This window comes from Diplotaxodon limnothrissa, linkage group LG22, assembly GCF_057381915.1.
Source record: "Diplotaxodon limnothrissa isolate DT_005_m linkage group LG22, D_limnothrissa_male_GT1.1, whole genome shotgun sequence".
Classification (NCBI taxonomy): Eukaryota; Metazoa; Chordata; class Actinopteri; order Cichliformes; family Cichlidae; genus Diplotaxodon; species Diplotaxodon limnothrissa.
In genome coordinates this window covers 3,298,579-3,322,033 of record NC_140616.1, presented here as the reverse complement: position 1 = coordinate 3,322,033, position 23,455 = coordinate 3,298,579, and the positions used below count along the sequence as shown (strand labels likewise).

The following is a 23,455-nucleotide window of genomic DNA, read 5'->3' as shown; positions in this document are numbered from 1 at the left end:
AATAAAGAAATAACTCGTCCTCTTGGCCTGATTTTTCTGATCTCGATCCCTTTTTGACACTTCACATCCGCCCAAAGGGATCACCGGCTCCATATCGGCTCCTGGAGCCCAGAAGCCCAAAGTGACTTTAAACAATTACAATCAGCGCTATCTAAAAAAACGAAAAAAAGAAAAAGGAAATCAGTTCATGCTCCTTTGTCAGTCAGAGAAAGCGCCGTGTGGGTCCTGTACTAACCAGCATTATTGAAAACCAACCGTGTATTTACGGAGGACTAAATGTGCCAAACCAATTGAACACTTTTTTAAAAGTCTAGCTTTAATGAGCAAACTGATTCAGTTATTATTGCAGATAATTTAAAATATCTTCATCTCCTGTGTGAGTGAGGACCTCAGTTTCCTGTTCTCATGTCTGTTTATGGTGTTTTTTTTTCCCTACGATGAGTAATAGTTAATTAACTATATGTCTATCTCAGGACCAGTGTGGTCTTCTACCGTAGCTCTACTGCTCATCTTGGCTGTAAGGACTTTGGAGTTACTGTTGCTTCTCTATCAGCTCTAAAAAGTAATTTTTACCCAGAGACCTGCTGCTTACTGGATATTTTCTGTCATTCAGACAATTTTATGTAAACCCCAAAGATGGTTGTGCAGGCATATCCCAACCACAACCATGAGTCACCTTTCTTCTGACGTTTGAACTTCAGAATGTCTTGCTTGTGTCTGCATGTCTAAGTTATTGAGTTATGCTGATGAATGTTTGCACTTAAAGTAGCCATGCAGGTGGACCTAACAAAGTGCCTGTTGAGTGTGGATGTCGGTCTGTTACTAATTGGAAAACAATTACTTTTATTTAGTTAAGAAAAAGTGTCATATCTTTAATTACGCTGCCCTTTGCTTTTGAAGTATTTAAAGCATCTTTCACTTTTTTTTTTTTAAATAAAAGGAATAATTAGATATATTCATACAACCAAATTAATATTCCTTCTGCTAAAGTTCTCAGACAAGCTAACTGTCCTCACATCTTTTGTTGTTGTTTGTTTTAAAAAAAACAAGAGCAAAAGATTATACATTCAGATTATTAAGACTATTTGAAAAGAACAACTACAAATCCTCCATCTAATTTTGAAATATTTATACTTTCATCCATGAAGAGGCAGTCTGATTTCAAATGAACAAATTAAAAAGATCCTGGCAATCACACGGATAAAAAAGCAGTTTTCTAATTTCAACAAATAAAGTCCCAGTGAAAAAAAAACATTCAAGTACTGGTTTTATTATTTCCAAACACCCACCACTTCCAACATTCATCTTTTAAAACATCTTTAATTCTTGCTTCGGCTCTCATGTTTCTCTCCTGCCATTAGAAGCTTGTTATCACTTAGTTTCAACCCGGCCAGCAATACTCGAACCAGCTGTTGGCACTCAACCATCAAGTGTCAGTAAAAACGTCTAAAGAGAAAAGGAATTAAAATTCCAGAAACACCAAGTTAAAAAAAATCACCAGGAAACAATAAAGAAAAAAAATCTATATAATACTTATAATCATCCATACATAATCAGAATAAACCATCATCAACCATAGAAAAGAAACAGAGGAGGGAAAGTGGAATTTCAGTTCATTTGAATGGGAAATGATTTCAGTTTAAAGGTTTCAAATGTGTTACTGACTCCTGATCAGTGTCAGAGAACTTTAACATCTCACCAGTCATACCGCCTTAAACCATCCTCAGATCAGAGGTTTGTTGATTGTAGCTTTAACTAACTTTATGAAAGATGAATAAAAACAAGCAGCACCGACTCTTTCAGTCCAAGTTTGCTGTCAGAGCAGCAGGTTTCAATAAATGACTGGGAAAATTCAGTCACTGAGGAGGGTTTTTTCTAAAGGTCAGCGCAGCACTTCCTTATTTAAAGGTAGTAAAATGAAATATAAAAACTGTGAAGCCGCTAGAAGATGAATGAAGGTAGAACTGATGTCTTTAAAAGACTCAACTTTAACTTCTCAAACACTGATCAGTCTGATTTTAGCCAATGAAATGACACACAGAATCCTTTAAACCAGCCTAATCCCCTTTAAGGCCTCCAGGAGGAGCCAACGAGTCACCAGAGAACCACCTCGGGTTCTAGCCTGGAGCAGCGAAGCAGGAGTGAACAAAACAAGAGGAGGTCACACGTGGGCCGTTTGTCTGTGTCGACTTTAACAGTTTAATAAGGTGGAAAACATTTAAGAAACTTAAAAAAGGCGCGTCTCACAGTTTTCACACAGTGACTCGTTCTAAAGGAACATTTCGCCCAATCTTTTTCAATATCTCTACTAATGTTTACAGTTAAAAGTTATTGTTAGGAGTTATATAATGTTGTGTGCAGTTGCATGCAAATTCTTGCAAAACATTCCCGTTTCTGTGGTCAGGTGAAAACTGCATGACTTCAGATTTCCTGAATATCCCACATTTGTCCTGTTACCAGGTGGAACTTGAGAAATCTCAGACAATTCAAGACTTAAAGAGTCTGAATATTATTTTTGTTACTTTGGAAAGCAATGCATCCACATGAGAACATCGAGTTTCTAACTTCTCTCAGCTACAGATTGAGGCACTGTTAGCTACTGTGCACACCAATGCATGTGTTGTCCTGTAACGTGCAGCTTCTGCCCAGTTAGTAAATGTTTAGTCTCAGTTATTCTTTTTGACACGGATGAAGTCAAGTTACAGAACTCGCACCTACAGCACGCAGAGGCGTTATAAGGAGGAGACACGGCTCTCAAACAATCCTAAACTGAAGGCTACTGGAGCTGCAGCGGTTAGCAGCGTTGCCTCACAGCAGGAAGGTTCCTTGTTTGAATCCCCTGGTCGGTTTGCAGGCGTGAGTTCACTCCAGCATGTTGGGTTAAACGCTCATTCTTTCAGTGTTTGGAGGAAACAGCTAGGAGGTTTTTTTTACTGCCCAAAGGTGTCGGCTAGATGTTTGTTGATGCTCTTTTTGTTGCTTTTTTGAAACCAGTGACCGAATAAAACAGCACTAATGTTGACTTTCTTATGATCAACACTTTTGATTACATTTAAATCTACAGTTTAAGCAGAGGTGGATGGGTTTATCTACTTTAGGATTTATCTGACCTTGTGTTGGGATCAAACTACAGCTGCTTGGAAAGATGTCCTGCTTTCTTCAAAAGGACTTGCTTGAATTGTATTGTGGATACATTAAGAGCAAACTAGCTCCTTTACCTCAAGTTTCACAGGATTTTTCGCCACAGGATGAGAATGTCAACAAAGGCTTTCTAGAAGCAAACACAGCCACTCAGCAGCTACGCTGAAACACCTCTGGACAATTATTTTAAAGCACTACCTTAAATACTTTTAACTTCACCGCTGACCAGGACATCAAAACTGCACTTACAGAAGCAACAGTCAAATCTAATCAAAGCAGCTCTACAGGTTTGACTTGAAATAGGCTTTTTTCTCCTGTAGGTTATTATTTTTTGTATTTAGAGAGTCCTCAGCTGAAAATCTACGAGTGCCACGTGTCTCTCTTATGTCTTACACAAATCCACAAAGCCTGCACAACTGCATATGATTTTTTGGTTTAAAGGTTAAAAATAAAAATTCAAAATCTGTAAACAGAGTTAATCTTTATGTTAACAAAAGAAAAGGGAAAAATACTGCTCAAAGTTTTTTTGTTTTAACGTGGAAAAGTTAACAAATTAAAAAAAGCTATTGTTGAGATCAACAGTGTAGCGCCCGTCACTGCTACTGTACACCACAGCCGTTCAAACTCTGATTACCAAATTATTTCAAGGCTATGAAATCAACAGCAGATCAATCACTAACACAAGTGTCACAAATATAAAGCAGCAGTTTACTGACCCAACACATTGTTCCCAACATTTATTTCAGATATTTTATACAGTTCCTTGTAGATTTTTTTAATGATTTTAAAAGTTTTTGTTAAGTTTCAGCTGCTAACGTGACTCCATCCATTGTTTGTATCTTCAAGGCATCTGAGGTTTAAACTACTATTGCTCAATCTGCTTCCTGCGATTATTAAAACCCTGTTTCCAGGTTAGCGAAGAGTGTTGCTCAAACATGTTAGTCATGTTACGGTGATGAAAACAAAGCGCCTATCCGTTCTAACACCACACCCACGTTAAGTCACTATGGCTGAAGGCACTGTTTAAATGCGTCTACCCTCCCCCCCTCAGTTCCCATCTGGGTTAATAATCTCCTCCTGGTCCACCTCCACCTTCTCCTATCCTCTTCTTCTTCTTGTCGTGGCGTCTACAACAGAACGCAGCGCTTTTTGGGTTTGGTGTCCGGAGGCTCCAGAGCTGCCAGGATGGCCTCGTCAAACACGTTCTTGAGTCCCCTCTAAATAAACAAAAACAACCCATTACTAAATAAATAAATAATAATTAATTAAAAAAAAAACTGAATTCAAATTTAAATTTCAAAATTCAAAAATTCAATTCACATTTAAAAAGAAAGAAAATTCTACAAAGGAAACTAGAAATGAAAATAGACGACGTCGCCATCCTTTTAGACCGAGGTGGAGTTCTGCCACAGATCTCTGCATGCCTCAAATTTACTTGCAATAAAACAAAGTAAAATAACAAATACTTTTTTCTAATGACCGGAGCTCCTGTCCTCTCGCTGAATGTGCTAGGGGAGGCGGTTTCTGTCTAGCTCTACCAAAAAATACATAAAAATAAATAAAAGAATTTGACTAAATAACATGACCGTATGTAGAATAAGTAGATTAACATGTAGGAGGAAAGTCTTCTGTTTTTAACTAATCAATTACATTTAAGAAGACTTTTTTTAAAGCAGGTAAACACTTGTTCAAATACTAGTTTCAGTTCCTATTTAATACTCACAGGTAATTGTCTGATGATGATTTATTTTTAAAAGTGCTTTTTAAAAGCTGATTAGCAGTTGTAACCAGAATCATGCCTAGTACACGGAGCCACGTGGAAATGAGCCGTTTACAGTTTCACATCTGGACACAGACAGTTCTGTAGCTACACGTCGCCACACTTATTAGACTTAACTGTGAAACCTCCTTTGACCTCATCAGTTTATCTTTTCAGACCTGAGCTCACATGGATACTAAAGGCCTGTTTCTCCCACTCAGACGACTACTTCTTTCTCCGTACCTGCGTCAGAGCCGAACACTCCACGTATTTGACGGCCTTCAGCTCACGAGCCAGTTTTTCTCCGCTCTCACAGCTCAGGGCTCGCTGTTTGTTCTTGGCCAACTTCTCCAGGGTGTTGCTGTCGTCTCTGAGATCCACCTGAGTCCCCACCAGCAGGAAGGGCGTCCGTGGGCAGTGGTGTGAAATCTCTGGCACCCACTGTGAAAAGACAAGGTCAAGGTCAGGCTTGATGGACTTTAAATGCAACTCCAACTGACCTGAACCCTCCTCTGTGTCCTTAAAGTTACACTGTGAACAAATTTAGATCTAAAACCAAGCTGATGGTGTTCTCAATTAATTTTTACTGAGAAGACAATAACTTGTCATAGTAAATAATTTGGTTTACAGATTATTCTGACAGCCCTTGTTTAAAAAGGTAAAATGTACATGTGTCAATCTTAATCTAGAAACAAAAAACACAGAGAGAGCTAAACAAACCTTCTCTCTGACGTTCTCGAAAGATGAAGGTGATACAACAGAGAAACAAACGAGGAAGACGTCAGTCTGAGGGTAGCTGAGGGGTCGCAGTCTGTCGTAATCCTCCTGACCTGCAGGGGGAGGCACGAGATGACAAAATTAAGCTAATAGAGATAAAAAAACAAAACAAAGCTTCAGGTCCAGTTGAGGTGGGCTCCAGAACTGAGTCAATGCCCATATTAAAGTGTCCAACTTTGGACCACACATGAACATGCGCAGCGTGCTACAAAACAAAAACCTTCCACCCTCTTCACCATAACGACGCAGCGGGTATTTTCATTTAAACATATGGATACTGTAAAGGTTTAATCTTAGGAGTGTGGCTTGTTTATTTGACAGGTAAATGTGGAGCAGATCGCAGTCCACTCGGTCTCACCTCCACCAGCTAACATCTCACACTACCAAAAACTCTCACTCTCTGACTTCCTGTTTTACCAAAAGTGGTGGTGAGATGTAGCCAAAAATTAAGATTTCATGATGCATTTTTTTCCCCCAGGAAGTTTTCATCATCTTTTTGACAGAAGAGGGTTAGCACATTGACTTAGTTTTATTTTTAGGTTTTGTAGTGCTTTTAACTCCACTAAAAAAACCTTTCTGTAAATATTAGGCAGTCACTGCTCGTGGGAGTGTGTTCGGTGTTCCTACAGTGAATTAACTGAAATGGTTTTAGATTTTTTTTACCTGCAGTGTCAAACAGTCCCAGAGTGTACGGCTCTCCACCGATCATCACCGTCACGGCATAGTTGTCGAACACCTGGGGGACAAAGAGGGGAAAAGGTGAGAAAACAGAAGCCGGATGATATGACAGAGAGAGCAGAAAACAAAAAAAGGAAGTAAAGTGTAGACTGGAAGAAGACTTCTTGAGTTGTTAAATCGTTGAAAAAGGAAGTGCTTTCCTAGTGATTTTGTTTGACAGACGTTCAGCACCGCTGTCATACAAATCAGACAACTCCAGTGTTGAATGTGCAAAGTTAAAAAGGCTAAAATATGAGCACATGATGCTCCATTAAGCAAATCTTTAAGTCATTAAACAGTGGATGAGCGCACCCATCAGCGGTTTCACACCTACAGTTTATTTCCTCCGGTCAGAATCAGTTCAGTTTCTAAACGTGTCAACTGAAAAAGAACAATTTATGTTGGGCGGCTAGTTGCTAGCCTGTGCACATCTATAGTACCTCATGCTTCACAGAATACAAAGAAATAACCGCACGTGACTACGGGAAGTTGTTTTTTTTTTAGCTCAAACTTTCAACATCTACATGGTAATTGGGCCTGACTGAGCTCGTATCCTGTTCACACCACAAACGAACTGCTGAGTTCATTTGGAACCGCACAGAGACGTCCTCCAAAGGGTCTCGGTGCGGTTGTTTTGGTCCGCACTCGAGTGCGATTATATTTACATCTGCACAAACGAACTGCAGCAAGAGGGAAAATGAGAAAGTGATTTAAACTGACTAAACACCGCAGGCGTTCACCTCCATGAAACCGATCATTTCCAGTGTTAAGAACGTGTGAAGTGGATTTCTTAACATTGTGTGCTGTATCTAAGACCACTGTCTGGATCTGTATGATGTGATTCAGAGCTGTTATTCTCAAAATTGCCATCTTGGCCAGAGAAATCCAACCTACGTGCTGTTCAACCCTTCTTTTTGAGAGGTGCAGCTACTCGGCCTGGTGTAAAAGAAATCAGGATTATTGTGAACTGTGAATCATGCAAAGCTACTGCAGTAGGGTCCAATGATAAAGATATGGAACTGGAAATGGGTAAAACAGCTGCCCTTTAAATAGTTTATTGCATACATGATCTTTACCAAATTACATGAAATGATGGAAACTGAATATTGTTTTGTTGTTGTTCAGGTAAACAGACCTGCTGCGTCTTGGTTCAGTCCTTCCTTTTATTTAATCACAGCCATACCTTCAGGCTGCTGCTGTGTACAATAAAACAGTCCAGTCCCAACACGCCTGCTAACCTTGGCTCGGCGGACGTGCGCTAAAGCAGGGAGTGTTCACGGTGATGACCTCATGCAGTATAAAACAAGGTACGGTCACAGTAGCTGACTGGAAATGCTTGTTGCACGACGATCTTCATAGAGACATGTTTCATCAGCGAGTTTCAAGCTGCTCGACTGTTTCACAAAACAATCAGCATCATTTTGAACTATAACTGTAATGTTATTTAACACAATTATTCATTAACTTAAAAATACAGGCTCAGCTTTTAGTCTCGTCTTGGACTGAAAACCGTTTCGGTCACTTAAAGCAACGAGTCTTCACAAGGAGTTTACTTTAAATACTACTCAGATTGGAAACACTGCAAATGAAATGATTAAACAGGCAGAGCTGATTGACCTGCAGACCGTTGGGTGCACACCAGTGGGTGTTTGTGCTCGTGAAGCCCATCTTATTTGGGAGCTGCTGGTCACTGCTGGCCCACAGCCTCCATTGTGTCTGTTTGTGCAGACGGCTGTGAAGCGAGACCCTCGTGACAGCAGACTTGGAGGCATCAGAACAATTGGATGGTAGCCACAGGTCGAGGGAGAAACAGCTAAAGCAGACAGCCAAAAAACACTTTGGTCGCACGCCACCAAAAGTGAATCAGGCGAGATGAGTCAGCAGACGACAGCTTTTCTGGCACGCAAAACATTTTGGGACCCACCAGAGGTTCTGGTCTTCCATCAAAGTAAAATGTTTTTGTTTAATTGCTGAAACTTAACAGAAAGTTCAGTCAAATGACCGAGGATAGCAGGAAAACGCACTGACGTCTGGAAAAGTCACAGACTTTTCGCCTTAGTTATATGCAGACAAATCATGATTATGTGTAATCACGCTCAAAGATCCTGAGCCAGTAAGAAATCCCAGTTAACTGGTTTTACAGGATTTGGCATTAACACGACGGTTTACCATCTTTTTTTAACCCAATGCTAACCTAATGTCCAGAGAAGCTGCTGCTACAACTGTTCAAAATTTCTTCTACTTGTCTGTTTGTTGGTTGTTTATTTTTCTTCCGAGCACAAAGAGGCAGAATTGACCCGACGTTTGATAGACTGATGAAACAGTTCAGAGTGTGCGACACACACGCAGAGAAATGGACAAACAGAGACAGAAGTGCCCTTCAGGTCAAGTTTGGACAGAAACACTGAGTAACTGGCCCCTCCTCTCAAACATCCACCACACAGACAGAAGAAGAGACACAGGTTTGATGGTAAGAGCTTTGGATGGAGCTCAGACTACAGAAGCTGCTGGAAACAGATCACAGCAGACACAGTGGGGAAAGAAAGCGCTGTGCCGAACAGTGTCCCGACTGTGCTGTTACGATAACTGTATTTATATGCCGTTTCAGTTTCATACAGAGCCAAACAACAGCCTGAAATTAAACAATAAACACACTCCTTGTAAAATGTGACAGGTTTGACATCAGATTCCTGTAAGGTGACTTGTTGGTGAGGAATTACTTCCTGGAGAAGACTTACTCTCTCCTAATTTCTTACTGTGTGGCTTGTTAGTCAGCAGATTGACAGGAAACGATGCAGACACATAATACAGCACTGATGTATAGTTGCTCAACACACACACACACACACACACACACACACACACACACGCACACACAGAGCAAACATGAAACAGAAAGCGTACAGGAGAATAAAGTGTTTTGTCTAAAACAAGACATTGCTCAACTTAATGCTGCATGATGACTAGTCTCAAAGATTAGGGTTCATTAAGTACGTTGGTGACATTAAGTAAAAAGGCGGTGATTAACAACAGGAGAATGCAGGTAGGAACAGGATGTTGCACAGGAATAACAACAATGTGACAGTAAGCAATAAAAACAAAATAACACAGCTTTTGCTGAATCATGTTGGAGGTGTATAAAATCGTATTACTATTCACGGATGATAAAAAATAATAAGCATAAAAAGTTGCATTTATGAGGAAAGAAAGTAAAATTTTACAATAAAACTTTGTTCTTGATATCCCTTTTTTACATTTATATGAAAGTATTTCCACTTCTGTCTTGAAAAGCACCTTTATTCTGAAAATATCACAGTAATTATAATCAGCATTTTGATAATAAAGTTAAGTCTTTAGTACTTATATAAAGGTTTTCCTACATGTAGCGCTAATAAGGAAAAAAAGAGCTCTATGCTAACAGCAAAGAGCTACTATGCTAATGTTTTCATTAGTAGGAAGCCACAGACGAGCTGAAAACTACATACAGCTAATACGTTAAGATATGTTTTTACATTATTTTTTTCAGTGGGTAATAATAATAATAATAATAATAATAATAATAATAATAATAATAATAATAATGGATTGCATATATATAGTGATTTTCAAGGCACCCAAAGCGCTTTACAATGCCACTATTCATTCACACACTGGTGGAGGCAGCTACAGGTGTAGCCACAGCTGCCCTGGGGCAAACTGACAGAAGCGAGGCTGCCATATCGCGCCATCGGCCCCTCTGGCCAACACCAGTAGGCGGTAGGGTAAAGTGCCTTGCCCAAGGACACAACGACCAGGACAGAGAGCCCGGGGATCGAACTGGCGACCTTCCGGTTACAGATGCGCTTCCCAAACCCCTGTGGTGACCGTGTCCTGTTTGAGCCTAATAAAAGTGCTCAAACAGGACTGAGAAAACTAAGAAGAGCAGACAGAAAGCAAACAATCCAGTCTCGGCAAACAGAGGTGGTCACGTGATGCCCTCACTTCTACTCTTGTTGACTGAGTTTAAGAAGAAGCAGAGCGCATTTTTAAATATGAAAGGGAAAGCTCATAACAACAATGTGGCATTTAAACAATGCATTTGAAATAAAGTAGTTGTACATAAACAAATAATAGATAGATACTGACATGACCATTCCTGCATATACGAGGTACGCCAAACATACAGCCCGGGGAAGAACGAGCCTATTAAAGCAGCGGTCCCCAACCCGTGAGCCACGGACCGGTAAGGGTCTGTGAGACGTTTGGTACCGGGCCGCGAGAGTTGAGGCTCGGGGTGAAATTTATGGTTTTCAGGGTTTTTATCATTAACTCTCTTTCCCTAGGTATTTTCCCATTAAACTTTAATGCATTTAAAAGACCAAAGTACTTTCTGATCTTGATAAGGTTTTAGAATCATAAAGAGGTAAAATGGCAAATACTACTGTTGTTTAAGCTGCAAAACAGTCTAGATGTGAAGGTTGTGCTTTTATACGACAACAATAATCAGTAACAGCCGTATTAATACTGGAAAAAAAAGTGCATTTTTTAACATTAAAAAAAAAGAAGATCTTGTTTTAGTAATTGGTGGCCGTCAAAAATCGTAATAAAAATTCAAACAGAATTGGTTGAACGACATTTGTACTGAAGAGTTAAAAATAGTGGAGTGGAAGCGAGGTGAGTGAGATGGACAGTCTGACAGGAAGAGAAAGATAAAAGTTGAGTCAGCACTGTTGCTTCCGCAATTCTCAAACAGTGCTGACTGCTGACAGATCAAGCAATGGCACCAACAGAAAACAGAAGACAATTACTCATCAGTTTGCAGTCCCTACTCACAGACCCTACCCATCATCAATTAGGAGGCATTTCAGATATTTCTAGCAGGGCTGCAGAGCCTGTCAACGCTCAGCAAGCCGTTTTCTGATGGCAACAAACCACAGAGTCAGAGAATGCCGGATCAGCTGAGCTGAGGCGCACATGGACCACATTTGTGTCACGCTGCAGAGCTTGCGAAGCTTCTTCCTCATCGTGCTGCTGCAGCGTGACGCAACACTTTTGAATAGTCACGAATCAAACAGGATGTCAGGAGACAAGCACACATTTCTAATCCTGCAGGTACAGACATGAAACCACCGACTGCACGCACCAAAAACGACACAAACGTGTACAAGAATCAGAACAAACAGCGAGCGCTAGAAAGTTTACAACTTCAGGAAATGATGTGCAAAAACTCTTGAAGGTGTGAAAAAGAACTTTTTACCAAAATATCATCCAGCTTCATGCTTGAGTGCAAAAGGGTGCTGCTACCAAGATACAATTCACTGTAACAAATTAAAAGAGGACAGCTTAATGAATGCAGTAGGAGCTTGGACCCAGTAGCAGGGTTTATAAGTCATCATTTAACAAGCGTATTGTAAAAACTTTTAAGCCCTTCATTTTTATATGCAACATTTAACTTGTAGCATTTTCTGTGTGTGAACTGTCACAACCTCTCTCTGCCTAATGGAGAAGCTGTAGCTCAGGAGGTTAGGAGCGGTTCATCTGTAATCGCAAAGTTCGATCTGCAATGCGTTCATTGCAGTAGCAGTGTGTGTGTGTGGTGGATAGAAAGCACTAAAGTATAAACAATAAGTGTTTGTATGAAAGGGCCATGTTGTATAAACAGAGCTGAAAAGCACTACATAAGAACCAGTCCACTTACCATTTATCAAGATGTCAGCTTAAATCTAAGGTGGAGCTTAATCAATATTTGGCTCTGTTGGCTCAGCAGTATGAGAAACAGACCTCGAAGTGTAACGTAGTGTCTCCTTTTCTAACATTTCTTACTCTCTATCAAGAACATTTAGTTTTTTTTTCACCGTGTTTTTATAGGTATAAAGAAAAGTCCAGCTTGATCATGTGTCAACCTTGAAAACTGTAACATCAGCACAAATTTAATTTAGGAACCATTTTTCAATAAAGATTAGAGGAAAGTGGGTCAACCAAGTTATTCCATGTAAAAATGTTTGATGACCATTACTGGTTTAAATCTATATTGAGAAAAATATTCCATGAAAGACAACTGACCTTATATTGCCTTTGGGCTTTTGGAGCCTTGACCTGACTAAAAAATAATTGAAAAAAGAAAAGAAAAAAAAGCACTGTGCTGCTGAAAAATGAAAAATAGATATTTGCAAAATTCTGCCTAAATATGTATTTTACCTGGTTAATGTGTGTGTGTGGGGGGGGGGGGGGGGGGGGGCGTGGTCTGCAGCACCACTGCAGGGGAGGCGGACGCACCTGAGCGGCACCCGCAATCACGCTTCGCCGCCTTAACGTCTGTGCCATCTATGCTGTTGTGTTGTTGTTGGTGTGTGTCGGGCTGTGGGCTGAAACGCTACAGCCGGCTGTGTGCGTACAGCAACCGTGTGTGAAAAGTGGTCAATAAAGAGATGTTGAAAAGCGTGTTCATGGAAACATCGTCGGGTCTGCCGTGATATGTTTACAACGGGACTTCTGCTCCTGAACCTCTGCGCACAGCGTCTGCAGGTCGGGGCTGTACGCAGTCACTTTCATCTTTACGCAGGACTGTAAGCTGTCGTCTGTGGGGCGTGAGCGGTGTTTGTCTTTAAACATAGTTCGCGGTGGAGAACAGCTGCTGACATAATGTGGATCCGAAGATCCATAATTGGCCTGCCTGGGGTTGAAAGTCTCGATAAATCCATGGCGTTTCGGTGGGTACACCGGCTTCCGCGAGTGTGACGCTTATTTTGAGCGATGAAAAAATATTAAATATAATTTTATTTTTATATTTCAATATCACAATAATCTTCCAATTTAGAACTACAAGTTAAAAAAAAGAACTAACATAAATAAAATACACTTCAGCAAAATACTTCTAATTTATTTTCCCAAACCACGCGGAGCCGCATTAGAAGGACTAAAGAGCCGCAGGTTGCCGACCCCTGGTTTAAGATATTTGAGAAAAATATATGTGATGTAATTTCAAGGTGCTGCTGACCAAAAGAGTTATAATAACACTAGAAATGTTATTAGAAAACACTGGATATATCTGGAGACCAAACATCAACGTCTCATACAAACTTTGCCTACTATAAATGAACACAGTGAGACCAAATGCAAAAAGGAGGTTTGTTTCAGTTTGAGTGTCTGAAAAGGTGTGTTTTATTGTTCCTTGAATCCACCTCACCTCTGCTTGAATGGCACGTGCATAGTTGATGCACATATAATAACTCTGAGGGCAAAGCTTGTGTGAGCACAGAAAATTTAAGGGGACATGGATGTGTGCACATGTTCATCATCGGATGAAGAAATTTACAGCACTCAGTCTTAAGTTGTCCTTACCAGACTGGTACAGGTAAGTATGATTGGTCTAGGTAAACTAAAGGGGACGGGTCTTTAACTTATCTGATGAAATTTCACATATTTTTGTATCATTTATGACCATTTGTTGACCAAAATTTAGTCGTAGCGTTCCACAGGGTTCTGTGCTAGGACCAATATTTTTCTCATTATACATGTTTTCTATATCACAGAAACACTGCACATATTTTGATTTCTTTGACAATGATACACAATTAGATCAGGAAACACATAAATTAGTAAACTACAGGCTTGTCTCAAACAATTCAATTCCTGGATGACCTGTAATTTTCTACTTCTACATTCAGACATATTTACACATAGAAAGCTTTGAAATGACTACTGAAGTCTGTTGATTTTATATTAAAAAAAAAGACACATATTTATATGTGCTTCACATCAAGAAAGTTTCACATCACTAATTTGCCAATGCACTTCTTCTACAACTTCTCAACCACTACATGATGTTTTGCTGTGGAACACTACTAACAGACCTAGAGAAGTGAGAGTTACTGCTGCAGCACGTTTCATTTTGAATTTATCTGCACAAAATATTTGAAATGTTACAGTTACAAGCAAGCCGTTTGCTTATATATCGTTTTACACAGCATAATGAAAATAAAGGATGAACAAACAGCCTGACTACAATGACTTGATTCAAACTTGTTATTGATCAAAGTAAAGTTCATCCTGTTTTTTTATTAAAATGATACACTTGTACCGCAGTACATGCAATTCGTTTATGTACATATAAATGAAATGTAATCTTTGAAGGTGATGTGTGTTAACGCATTTTTAATAGAACTGATTGAAGCCCATCAAAAGCCATTAAAAAAATATTTCAGTACAAAATATAAGAGTCATAAACGACCCAACTTGGTACTTTCAGTTCTTAAAAGACTCCAGAGTTTTATTACAGTGTACTACTACCAAGTTTTGGTACCCATTCCCATCTTTTAAAAATAAAAGTGAAGCTGAAATATGAGTGACACTCTCTCACTGAACTGGAAAGGTATGTGCATGCTGTAAATACAGTGCCGTCGATACTGACGATACTTTTTTCAGAAACCCGTTTATGTAACCTACGTACAGCATTTACCCATCTATCAGTATCACTCCACAGGAAAGACCTGGGTGTTACAAGGAATAAAGTGGCCCGTGCTGCTGCTGTGCGTCAGCTCTCTGTCATTTCAAGTATTATTACTTTGGGGAAGTGAAAAAGTTACTCGTGTTATTTGAGACTACTCACCGTAGGAACGTATTCAGAGGGAAACTTGTTTGTCGTGTATGAGATGAGCAGGCATGTCTTTCCCACTGCACCGTCACCCACCACCACACACTTTATAGTTTGCATCTGAGGAGGAGAAAAGTAGAAAACCTTCTTATTAAAACAAACACAATCTCCATCTGTGTGTTTGTTTCTTTATCCCTGAACTGATCCTAAAACCACAAGGAGCTAGCTACCAAACCTGGCACACAGGTACACCTTAGATCCCTGAGGTGTTCCTATGTATGTCATATATTTAAACGTCATCATGTTGCCTAGTAACCACCTACCAATGGGCTGATATGGCTCATTTATCGCATTTTTGCACCTTACAGAACCTTATAAAAATCACCATATCATTTTTATTTCACACAAAATTTTATTTTTATCCACAAAATTGAACTGTGCACCGATATAATGCACCTACAACACCTTATGAAAACACCTTCTTGTTTTAATTTCATGATTAAAAACACCACATTTAAATCCACAAAAGTTAGCATAGTAGCATAGTGAGCATATGCTGGTTAAGAAAAAAGGACATATCAGTAACTAAGTGTACAACAGATGTGAGACAGGGAAGTGGGGTCTCTGGAAGACTGCTGGAATGACAAAATAAGCCCCTGACAGACCTTAATCAGGTGTTTGTCCATAATGAAAGTAATTAGATATGTTATACATAATGGAAATCACCTGATGAGTGTTGCCTTTAAGACAAAAGCAACTTTTTGAGACAATCTGTACCAAGTCTAAAAGGATCTATGAGAATAATCTAAGGTTTAATCTACTTGAATCACTGAGAATGAAAGTATTAATAGGCTGTAGTTGTACTTCAGTCATTATCAAACTGAGCATCCGGTGCAACTGCTACATTTCAGGGGCTTTCCATAAGCGAGGTGAGGCCCTGCTCTTGATTCTGCACCTCCCACCAATGCTTCATGTGCAGAAGGGTAACCATGGCAACATAACTGTATACAAACAAGCCTTGACAATATGAGACAAAAGATTTCAGTCATTACAGTCGATGCTTACGACACAATTTCCAGTTACTTTTAATTAAGTTTTAGTGCAAGCAGACACAGCTGCTCTGTAACAGGTTGATTTTATACAGAAGCAAATAAATGTGAGAAAACGACTTCTCCAACCACCCTCTTAATCAAATGATTTTTATCTACATGTAATTTCCACACAACTTTAGTATATCAAATGAAGTCATGTATAAATTTTAGCTTCATACTGTGAGTGTTTTCCAAGTTGCAGGCCCTCAAAGTAGACAACGGGCTATATTTTGTGTCGTTTCATCTGTATTATTTTTTCACCTTATCTTCAGGGCTAAAAAACACATTTAGGTGTTGTTAAAAACATCACTCAAATCAATCAAGTGTCCAAATCTCATGCCAAAATTTTGTTTGAGAATTGTTTTTCAACTTTGAGCACCAGTTTATAGGGATATATCACCAGCAAAATCTCACACAGTAATGCCAGTAGGCATTGTTACACTGGCTCTTTGGTCTGTTTTCTTATAACTCCCCTGGACAAAACCTACATGCATTTCTGGACAGCTTTAAGGGTCATATTAACATGCAAGATTTTCTATGTAGTTATGTTTTGATACTATGCTCAACTTGCCACTGTGTTGTGTCAAGTAAGAGGGCGAAGCATTAACTAATTTACTATGTATAGATGCTTATGGGTGATCAAAATGTAGATTAAATTACTTTTCCAAACACCTGCTCAGTTGCAGGTTTAAGAATTATTAAATGGTTTTTATGCCCTTTTTTCTCTGCCTGTTTGCATCAGGTGATATGAAAATGCAGAGTCAGTATGAGACTGGCTGATGGAAACACTGCCTGGTCTGTGGCGCGATGTTTACTACACAATGACTAGAGAACCTGTGACCTCTCTGATGCCGAGCAGCTCTCATACCCACTCTGCGGCTTCATTAAGAAGGACAATGGTTAGAGGGCTATGGCCTGCCACTTCATCACTGGCTCTTTGTTTGGGTAAATTTGCAGTGCCAGAATTCAGCTGAACTCTGATGAGTCAGAAACAAGGTGGCCAGTCATTTGCAGGCATGAAGACACCAGTTATGTCTGCAGAATTCATTTGTCAGCAAAACATAGTTTTGGGAAATTAGCGCTAGCTGAGTCTTTTCAATGCCCCTTTCTGCCCCAGTTGCATCCAGATAATTTTCATTACAGGGCTCATTTCTAAAACCCTAAGCATTTTAGCTTAGGGGTGGGCTGTAGCTCAGGCGGTAGAGCAGGTCATCTACTGATCAGAAGATTGGTGGTTTGATTACTGGCTTCCCCCTAGTCTACATGCCAAATATCCTTGGGCAAGATACTAACCGACGCATCCATTGGAGTGTGAATGTGCATGAATCTTAGATAGGCACTAACAGCTTAGAAAAGGTGCTTGTGTGAATTGGTGTGACTGGCCGAATGAATTTGTTGTAGAAAGCTCTTTGAGTGCTCAGATAGAGTAGAAAAGCGCTATATAAGAACGAGTCCATTTACCATTTAGCAGAGTTCAGTTGGACTACAAAGACCAGTGAAAGATAATGTACAATTAATATTTAGTATTCTATATATGTTGAAGGACATTCTCAAATCGTCTAAATACTAAACTACTTTGGATGTCAGTTTGCCTTAAGATGCAACTACTGCTACAACTTTCAATAGCTCAGTTTTCTTGGTTGCCCGTATTGATGTCCTTATTCAAGACTAGCGAAATACTTATTGTTGAAATATGTTAGTTTAAAAGACTTGCTGTTAGACTGAACTGCTGTATTCTTGTCAGTTTACTTTGCTTTTATGGGAAAACAGAAAATATGTTTTTATAGAAAAATAACATTTTTTATGTCTGAAGAAAACTTCAATTACACTTGAGGCCAACTCCAAAAATTAGCCAAATTCATTAGCTAACATCTTGTCAATCATAAGTCATTTGCCAATAACTGCAGTTTAACACTTAGATCCACCCATCACCTGTAATGCAGTGTTTCAACACACCAAGATGGTAAACGCAAGCTTGGGACGGGACTTTTACTAGAGTAGGATGTCACGACAGCTATGTCTTTTATCTATCTGTACTGTAATAATGGTTGTGGCTGGCCGACACATTTCTACTACTGTTTGTGAGTAAAAATATTTTGTTTTCATACTATTTGGTATTTGAATAATATCAACATTAGCAATACATCAGAAATAAAGCAATGGACTTGTGTTAAATATTTTGGGATATTTAAAATTTTTACCCCTGATTTATCACAAAGGTTCTGGATGGCGCTCATTTGTAGTGAGTGTAGGCCATCAACCTGCTGTTTACTACAGCTTTTAAAATGCCGGCTGTAAAGCGTCCACATCTATTTACTCAGGAGGAGGTTGTAAAGCTTTGTGAAAGTAGTCCGATATGAGTCGATGAGTCAGTGAATCTCACTTCTGACCAATGACAGCTATACTGAGGTGAGATTAACCTTTCTGCCGGTAAGCACTCCTGCGTTTGCCAGTGTTACCTGGTATTACTGAAAGCTTCTTTGAAATGGATCAGTTGTCAGACTCTAACACTAAGCAAATAGCCTCTCATACCATTTAAGAACATAATCAAGTTGTTTATCAGAGGAAAAGTGTTATTTATACACACTCAAGCCATTAGCTGACATAATATTAGCCTATATCCGGTAGTTGTTATAGGCGGCTCATTGTCAGCTGCCCAGAGATGGGACAGTTGGATGTGTGATCTGCTGACATGAATCATATAAATATGCCTGTCGACATACACATTCCTATGCTAGAGCCCTGACTTGAGTCCAGGAGATCAGGCTTTAGGTGAAGAGGATGAGATGGAGATAAGAGAGGAGAGAGCGTTAGTGGAGGGTGTAGAAGAAGGAGGAGAGGATGAGAAATGTATCATAATTGACACTTCACAGTAGTACTCAGGAATCTGGAACGTGCTAATAGAAATACAGTGGGATACAGAGAGTTATACATCTATTATATAATTTGGCACTCCCCCACTTAAAGTCACTTCTGACTCTAAAAATAAAATTACATTAAAAATAACAGCAGGAGCCAAAACAGCAACTTTGTGGCTTTAAAAATCTAAGCAGAATGCAAAATTAATGATGCTGGTTGCATCTGTCTTTTCTATACGGTCTATGGAAACAACAGACAGACAACAGCACCAGACATTGATAAATTTTATCATTTGTTCAGATAATTAGTCAATGCATCCCATAACAATACTAACAACTGGAGTTCACCAACTCAAATGAACGTGAGCAAGAATAAACCATGTAGATAATGGTTTATTTATGCTAAAAAACAAGATACTAGTATAGCTTTATATCCTACATATCTTTCCATCCCGTTGCCTCACCCGGCTGCAGCAGATGCAGAGTTTTTTCCTTCCCTATGTGGCCAAAGGGTTGCTCATAGGGGGTCATCTGATTGTTGGGATTTTCTCTGTATTCTCTGTATTATTGTAGGAGCTTTACCTTACAATATAAAGCGCCTTGAGGCAACTGTGTGATTTAATGCTATATAAAAAAATTTGAACCTAATCGAATCGCCTTTAAAAGCTAAAATATCCAAAAATTTTAAAATGGTAACTTCAAGGAAAGCATAGTGTTTATAAGTTTTATATAAGACACTTTCAACTTTCGTTGTCAAATTTAAGATAGATTTTGTATGAGGTACTACCAACAGCAGTTTAATAACACCGACTCGTCAAATAGAAAAGTCAACAGAACCCTGAGCAAACACCGACAACTTCAACTTATTTATGGCAACTTTTTCAGCTGTAAATGGTTAAAAATCCATTCAAGTGTTGCTGCTTTTCACTCACTTCCGCATGTGAAGCTGTCCACTTACTTACAGTAAGATTTTAATCGCAGGCCTGCTACTTGTACAGTAACTGAGTACAGATTTCTTTATGTTTTAACGCCTAACGTCGCTACCTGCTGACAGTTTTTCACGGAAATAATCTGCTAAAAGTTTATCATTAAAAGTTTTACTTCTTCGAAGCTCGCTAAATGAGGCTAAGCTAACCTAAAGTTACATCCGCCCAGACCCCCACCCACAGCAAAATAACCTGCTTAAAAGTATTTTAACATAAAGATAATGACAAAAACAATCTTAAAAGACGCGTGTGTAAACTTTATAAATAAGAGGGTTAAACGTTGTAGTTTACCTCCCAAAAATATAAAAACAAAAAAACAACGTACCGGTAACTTTGGGCAGAGATTTAACAGCGAAGCTAGCTTAAAGTTAGCTCAAGGAAATCATTTGTTTTGACAACTACCGTATAGGAGAGTGAGCTGTCAGCTCACTAACAGCCAGTTTTAACTCCGGAAAGATGAGCCCAACACCTCCCGGTGATTTTTGTGGATATTTCAGTATTTACCACCGATAAATCGTTAACGTCACTTACAGCGCCTACCTTTTCAAGCCACAGCCGCTGGACTTGCTATAATGCGGTGCTACGTTCAGGTGCTTCCTGTAAACTACCCCTCCTCACCCAAGGCGGAACTATGACCCATGTTATATTCAAGTTCCTCTGTTTTTATTACTCTTCATGTATAAAAGCGTTTGTTAATTCTAACTCGCTTTAATTTAGTTAACATCACAAAAATATATAAATTAAAAGTTATGGTACATGAGTTTTTATTCATTATTTATTTAGTTTTTATTTCCGGTTTTAATTTTAAAAAAATCAAGCTTTGTGTGGAAGGTATGTGAGAATTTTTATGGCTTAAAAATTACCACGTTCCTGTACTTAAACCAATCACTGTAAAATACAATCTTTATTAATCTTTCAGTCTTTCTTTTATTAGTCTTTTATTCTGTAATTGATTTAAAACAACACGGCCACAGGTAATAGGTAATGTATTTATTATTTAAAAAAAAAATCTTATTAAAATAACACTGTATTACATTATAGTTACATTACAGTGCAGGTGTAATGTAAATTCTTGTGCAATCACAAAAAACAGGCAGGCACTCAAAGGTCTGCTCGTTATGAAATTTACATCACTGAGAAATTTTGCATCTGTAAGAAATGCAAATTTTATATTTTTTAATTTTATATTTTTCTCAGAAAAATAGAAAAATTTGCTTAACATGATCAAACACCCAGTCAGGCCTTCACCTGTCCAAGCCTATGAGGGCATCATGCTCACCACATTGGTGGCTTTGCGCAGTGACATCGTCACAGCTTGGAAACATTTATACTCCCAGTGAGAGCATGAGTAGGAGTAAAGATTTTTAAAGTTTCATCGTTTCAAACTGTTGCAACATCTCTTTCATTAACATTGCAGTAAATGCCAACACGATCATAAACTTGTGTCTTTAATTTGGCTGTGGCAACAGGGGCACTTGCTAAAATGGTAGGAAACCTGGGAGGTCAGCATGGCCAAAACAGTGCAGCTAGTGCCTGCGGATGTGACGTCACTTTGTCTTTGTCGTCACTTTGTCTCCCTGCAACAACCAGGTGTAAATAGGTTCTTATATTCACCACCTGAGCTAGAGCACAAGCTTATTTCTAATCCTCTGCTCAGTTTTCAATTTTCAGAGCTTATATTCTACGGTCTTTAAACATTTTCTTTCTTCGAGATTTGTGGTTAAATTATGTCTCTTCTTTCTGTTATTATTCATTGTGTTTTTTGTCACTGATTTTTTAAAATACATGTGTCTAAAATAGAAAGTAAAACAGTTTTATCGTGATCAAACAAAACCAGGACAACAGAGAAGTGGTTTCACCCATTTTTGGTTGAGAAGAAAATGATTTAAAAGATAATCTAAAACAGTCCCTGGATGCACAATCAGAGGTCATCTTAGCATTAAAAGGTACAACATAGAGCCACATAATCGAATTTAAAACTGATATTTTAGGTTAACAGTAGAGATTCGCATTAATAACCTGGCTCCAGTTCAATAAAATGTAAAAACCACACATAGACTGACAGATTTTCCTCAGTGATCACCAGAGGGAGATAAAGTACACACTGAGGATACTTTTGTTTTTCTTTTTAGGGTCACTGCAATGCTCATTTTCAAGGGCCATTTTACACGTTTTAACACAACCAGAGAGCGTCCTGGTGTTCTCTGCTACTTCAGAAATCTCCATGGATTCATACACTCCACACTTGCTGACATTTCCATTTGAGCAACGAAAAAATTAGGAAAAGATTTCAAATTCAAGGCACCTTTAAAATGAGCAATTCAGCCTGTAACGTGCTACATTTTTTGTATCTGTTTAACAAAACATGTTAAATTTCATTGTATATGATTAGTATTAGCCACTGAATGCGCGCCCTGCTTGTTTAATCTATAGACAGCATGGATGTAACACTGTGAAATCGCTCATCGGTTAATGAAATCCTGTTTTGGAGTCTCATGCTGATAGTTTTTGCCTTCGTTATCTTTGCTAACAACTATACTTTATTTACAAAACAAAACTCCCTGATATAATATTTTATTCAATATGACCTGAAATGAGTGGCTAAGGCAGAAAATGATTATTTACTGCAGTAATAGAGCGAAGAGTCCAAACTTTTTTCCAATAGTCTTCTGTGCAAACAGATTTCTTTTTGCAACTAGAGGTGTTGCCCCCTGCTGGTCATTAAAAATGCCTTTAAAAAAGTTTAAAATAGATTTTAAACATTTATATGATACATTTTAAGTCATCCAAGAAATAACTAAGTATATTATAGTATACTATACAAGTTCTTACACCAATCCAATCTAATTTGTTTCCCTTGACCGCAGTGGAAAACAGCGTGAGGTCAGGGAAGAGCTGTTCTGCTGTGTCGAAATGATCAGACTCTGGTCGATAATGAGTTAGGAATTGGATGTGGACAGTTCATAAGCTTGTAAAAATAGCCATGTAGATGAGTATGAGTGAATATGCAAGCTGGTCCTCTGTATTATGTCTTTAATAGGGATAAATCTGTTTGTTTGGTTGGCCTGGTCAGCACTGATGTGCTGGAGGTGAAGGGAGACCTCGCCGAGGGAAAGGCTTGTCAACCTTCAGCGATAATGCAGCAGAAAATGAGATAATTACAATGCGAGGTGCTCCTCTATTACTCCGTCCCTCTGGATGGCCTCGCTGTTTTGCTCACTTCACATGCATTTCATTGCTTTTTGATCTCATCAGTGCTTTTTGGGGAAAAAAATCCTCTTTGTTGCTCCCTCATGTTTTTTTCTCATCTGCCCCCATTTCTCTCTCTCTCTCTCTCCTTCTGTATATATGTTTCTCTTAGTCGCTCACCCATAGCTAACCACAGGGATTGATGCCAATGACGATGTGCCGCTTGTCTCCCAAAGATAATCCCATTAAACTCAGGAATTTAATTATAGATTATCTCACACTCTCGCACACACACAGAAGTGCACCCAGAGACGTTCGCACAGGTGGATGTATGCACCTGCCCGATAATACTCTTGCATGCAGGC

The 23,455-nt window shown here is 39.0% G+C and overlaps 1 protein-coding gene across 1 annotated transcript; it reads right to left on the bottom strand.

Annotated features, from left to right (window-relative positions):
- Positions 1-1,265: 1,265 nt before the first annotated feature.
- On the bottom strand, positions 1,266-20,479 carry LOC146609191 (cell division control protein 42 homolog). The gene is made up of 6 exons (XM_085346499.1): positions 20,442-20,479; positions 14,982-15,086; positions 6,341-6,413; positions 5,621-5,730; positions 5,144-5,341; positions 1,266-4,358 (listed from the first exon to the last, which is right to left on the bottom strand). The coding sequence occupies exons 2-6, from the start codon at positions 15,084-15,086 to the stop codon at positions 4,269-4,271; spliced, it is 576 nt and encodes a 191-aa protein (XP_085202625.1). The 5' UTR covers positions 20,442-20,479; the 3' UTR covers positions 1,266-4,268.
- Between the last annotated feature and the right edge of the window lie 2,976 nt (positions 20,480-23,455).

What these genes read in the sequence shown, in the direction of transcription:
- LOC146609191 (XM_085346499.1), bottom strand. Translation starts at nt 15,086, where the DNA reads ATGCAAACTATAAAGTGTGTGGTGGTGGGTGACGGTGCAGTGGGAAAG. An exon ending in CCTCTGAATACGTTCCTACG is followed by an intron (nt 6,414 to 14,981) that starts GTGAGTAGTCTC and finishes TTTGTCCCCCAG; the next exon opens with GTGTTCGACAACTATGCCGT. An exon ending in TCGAGAACGTCAGAGAGAAG is followed by an intron (nt 5,342 to 5,620) that starts GTTTGTTTAGCT and finishes GTCTTTTCACAG; the next exon opens with TGGGTGCCAGAGATTTCACA.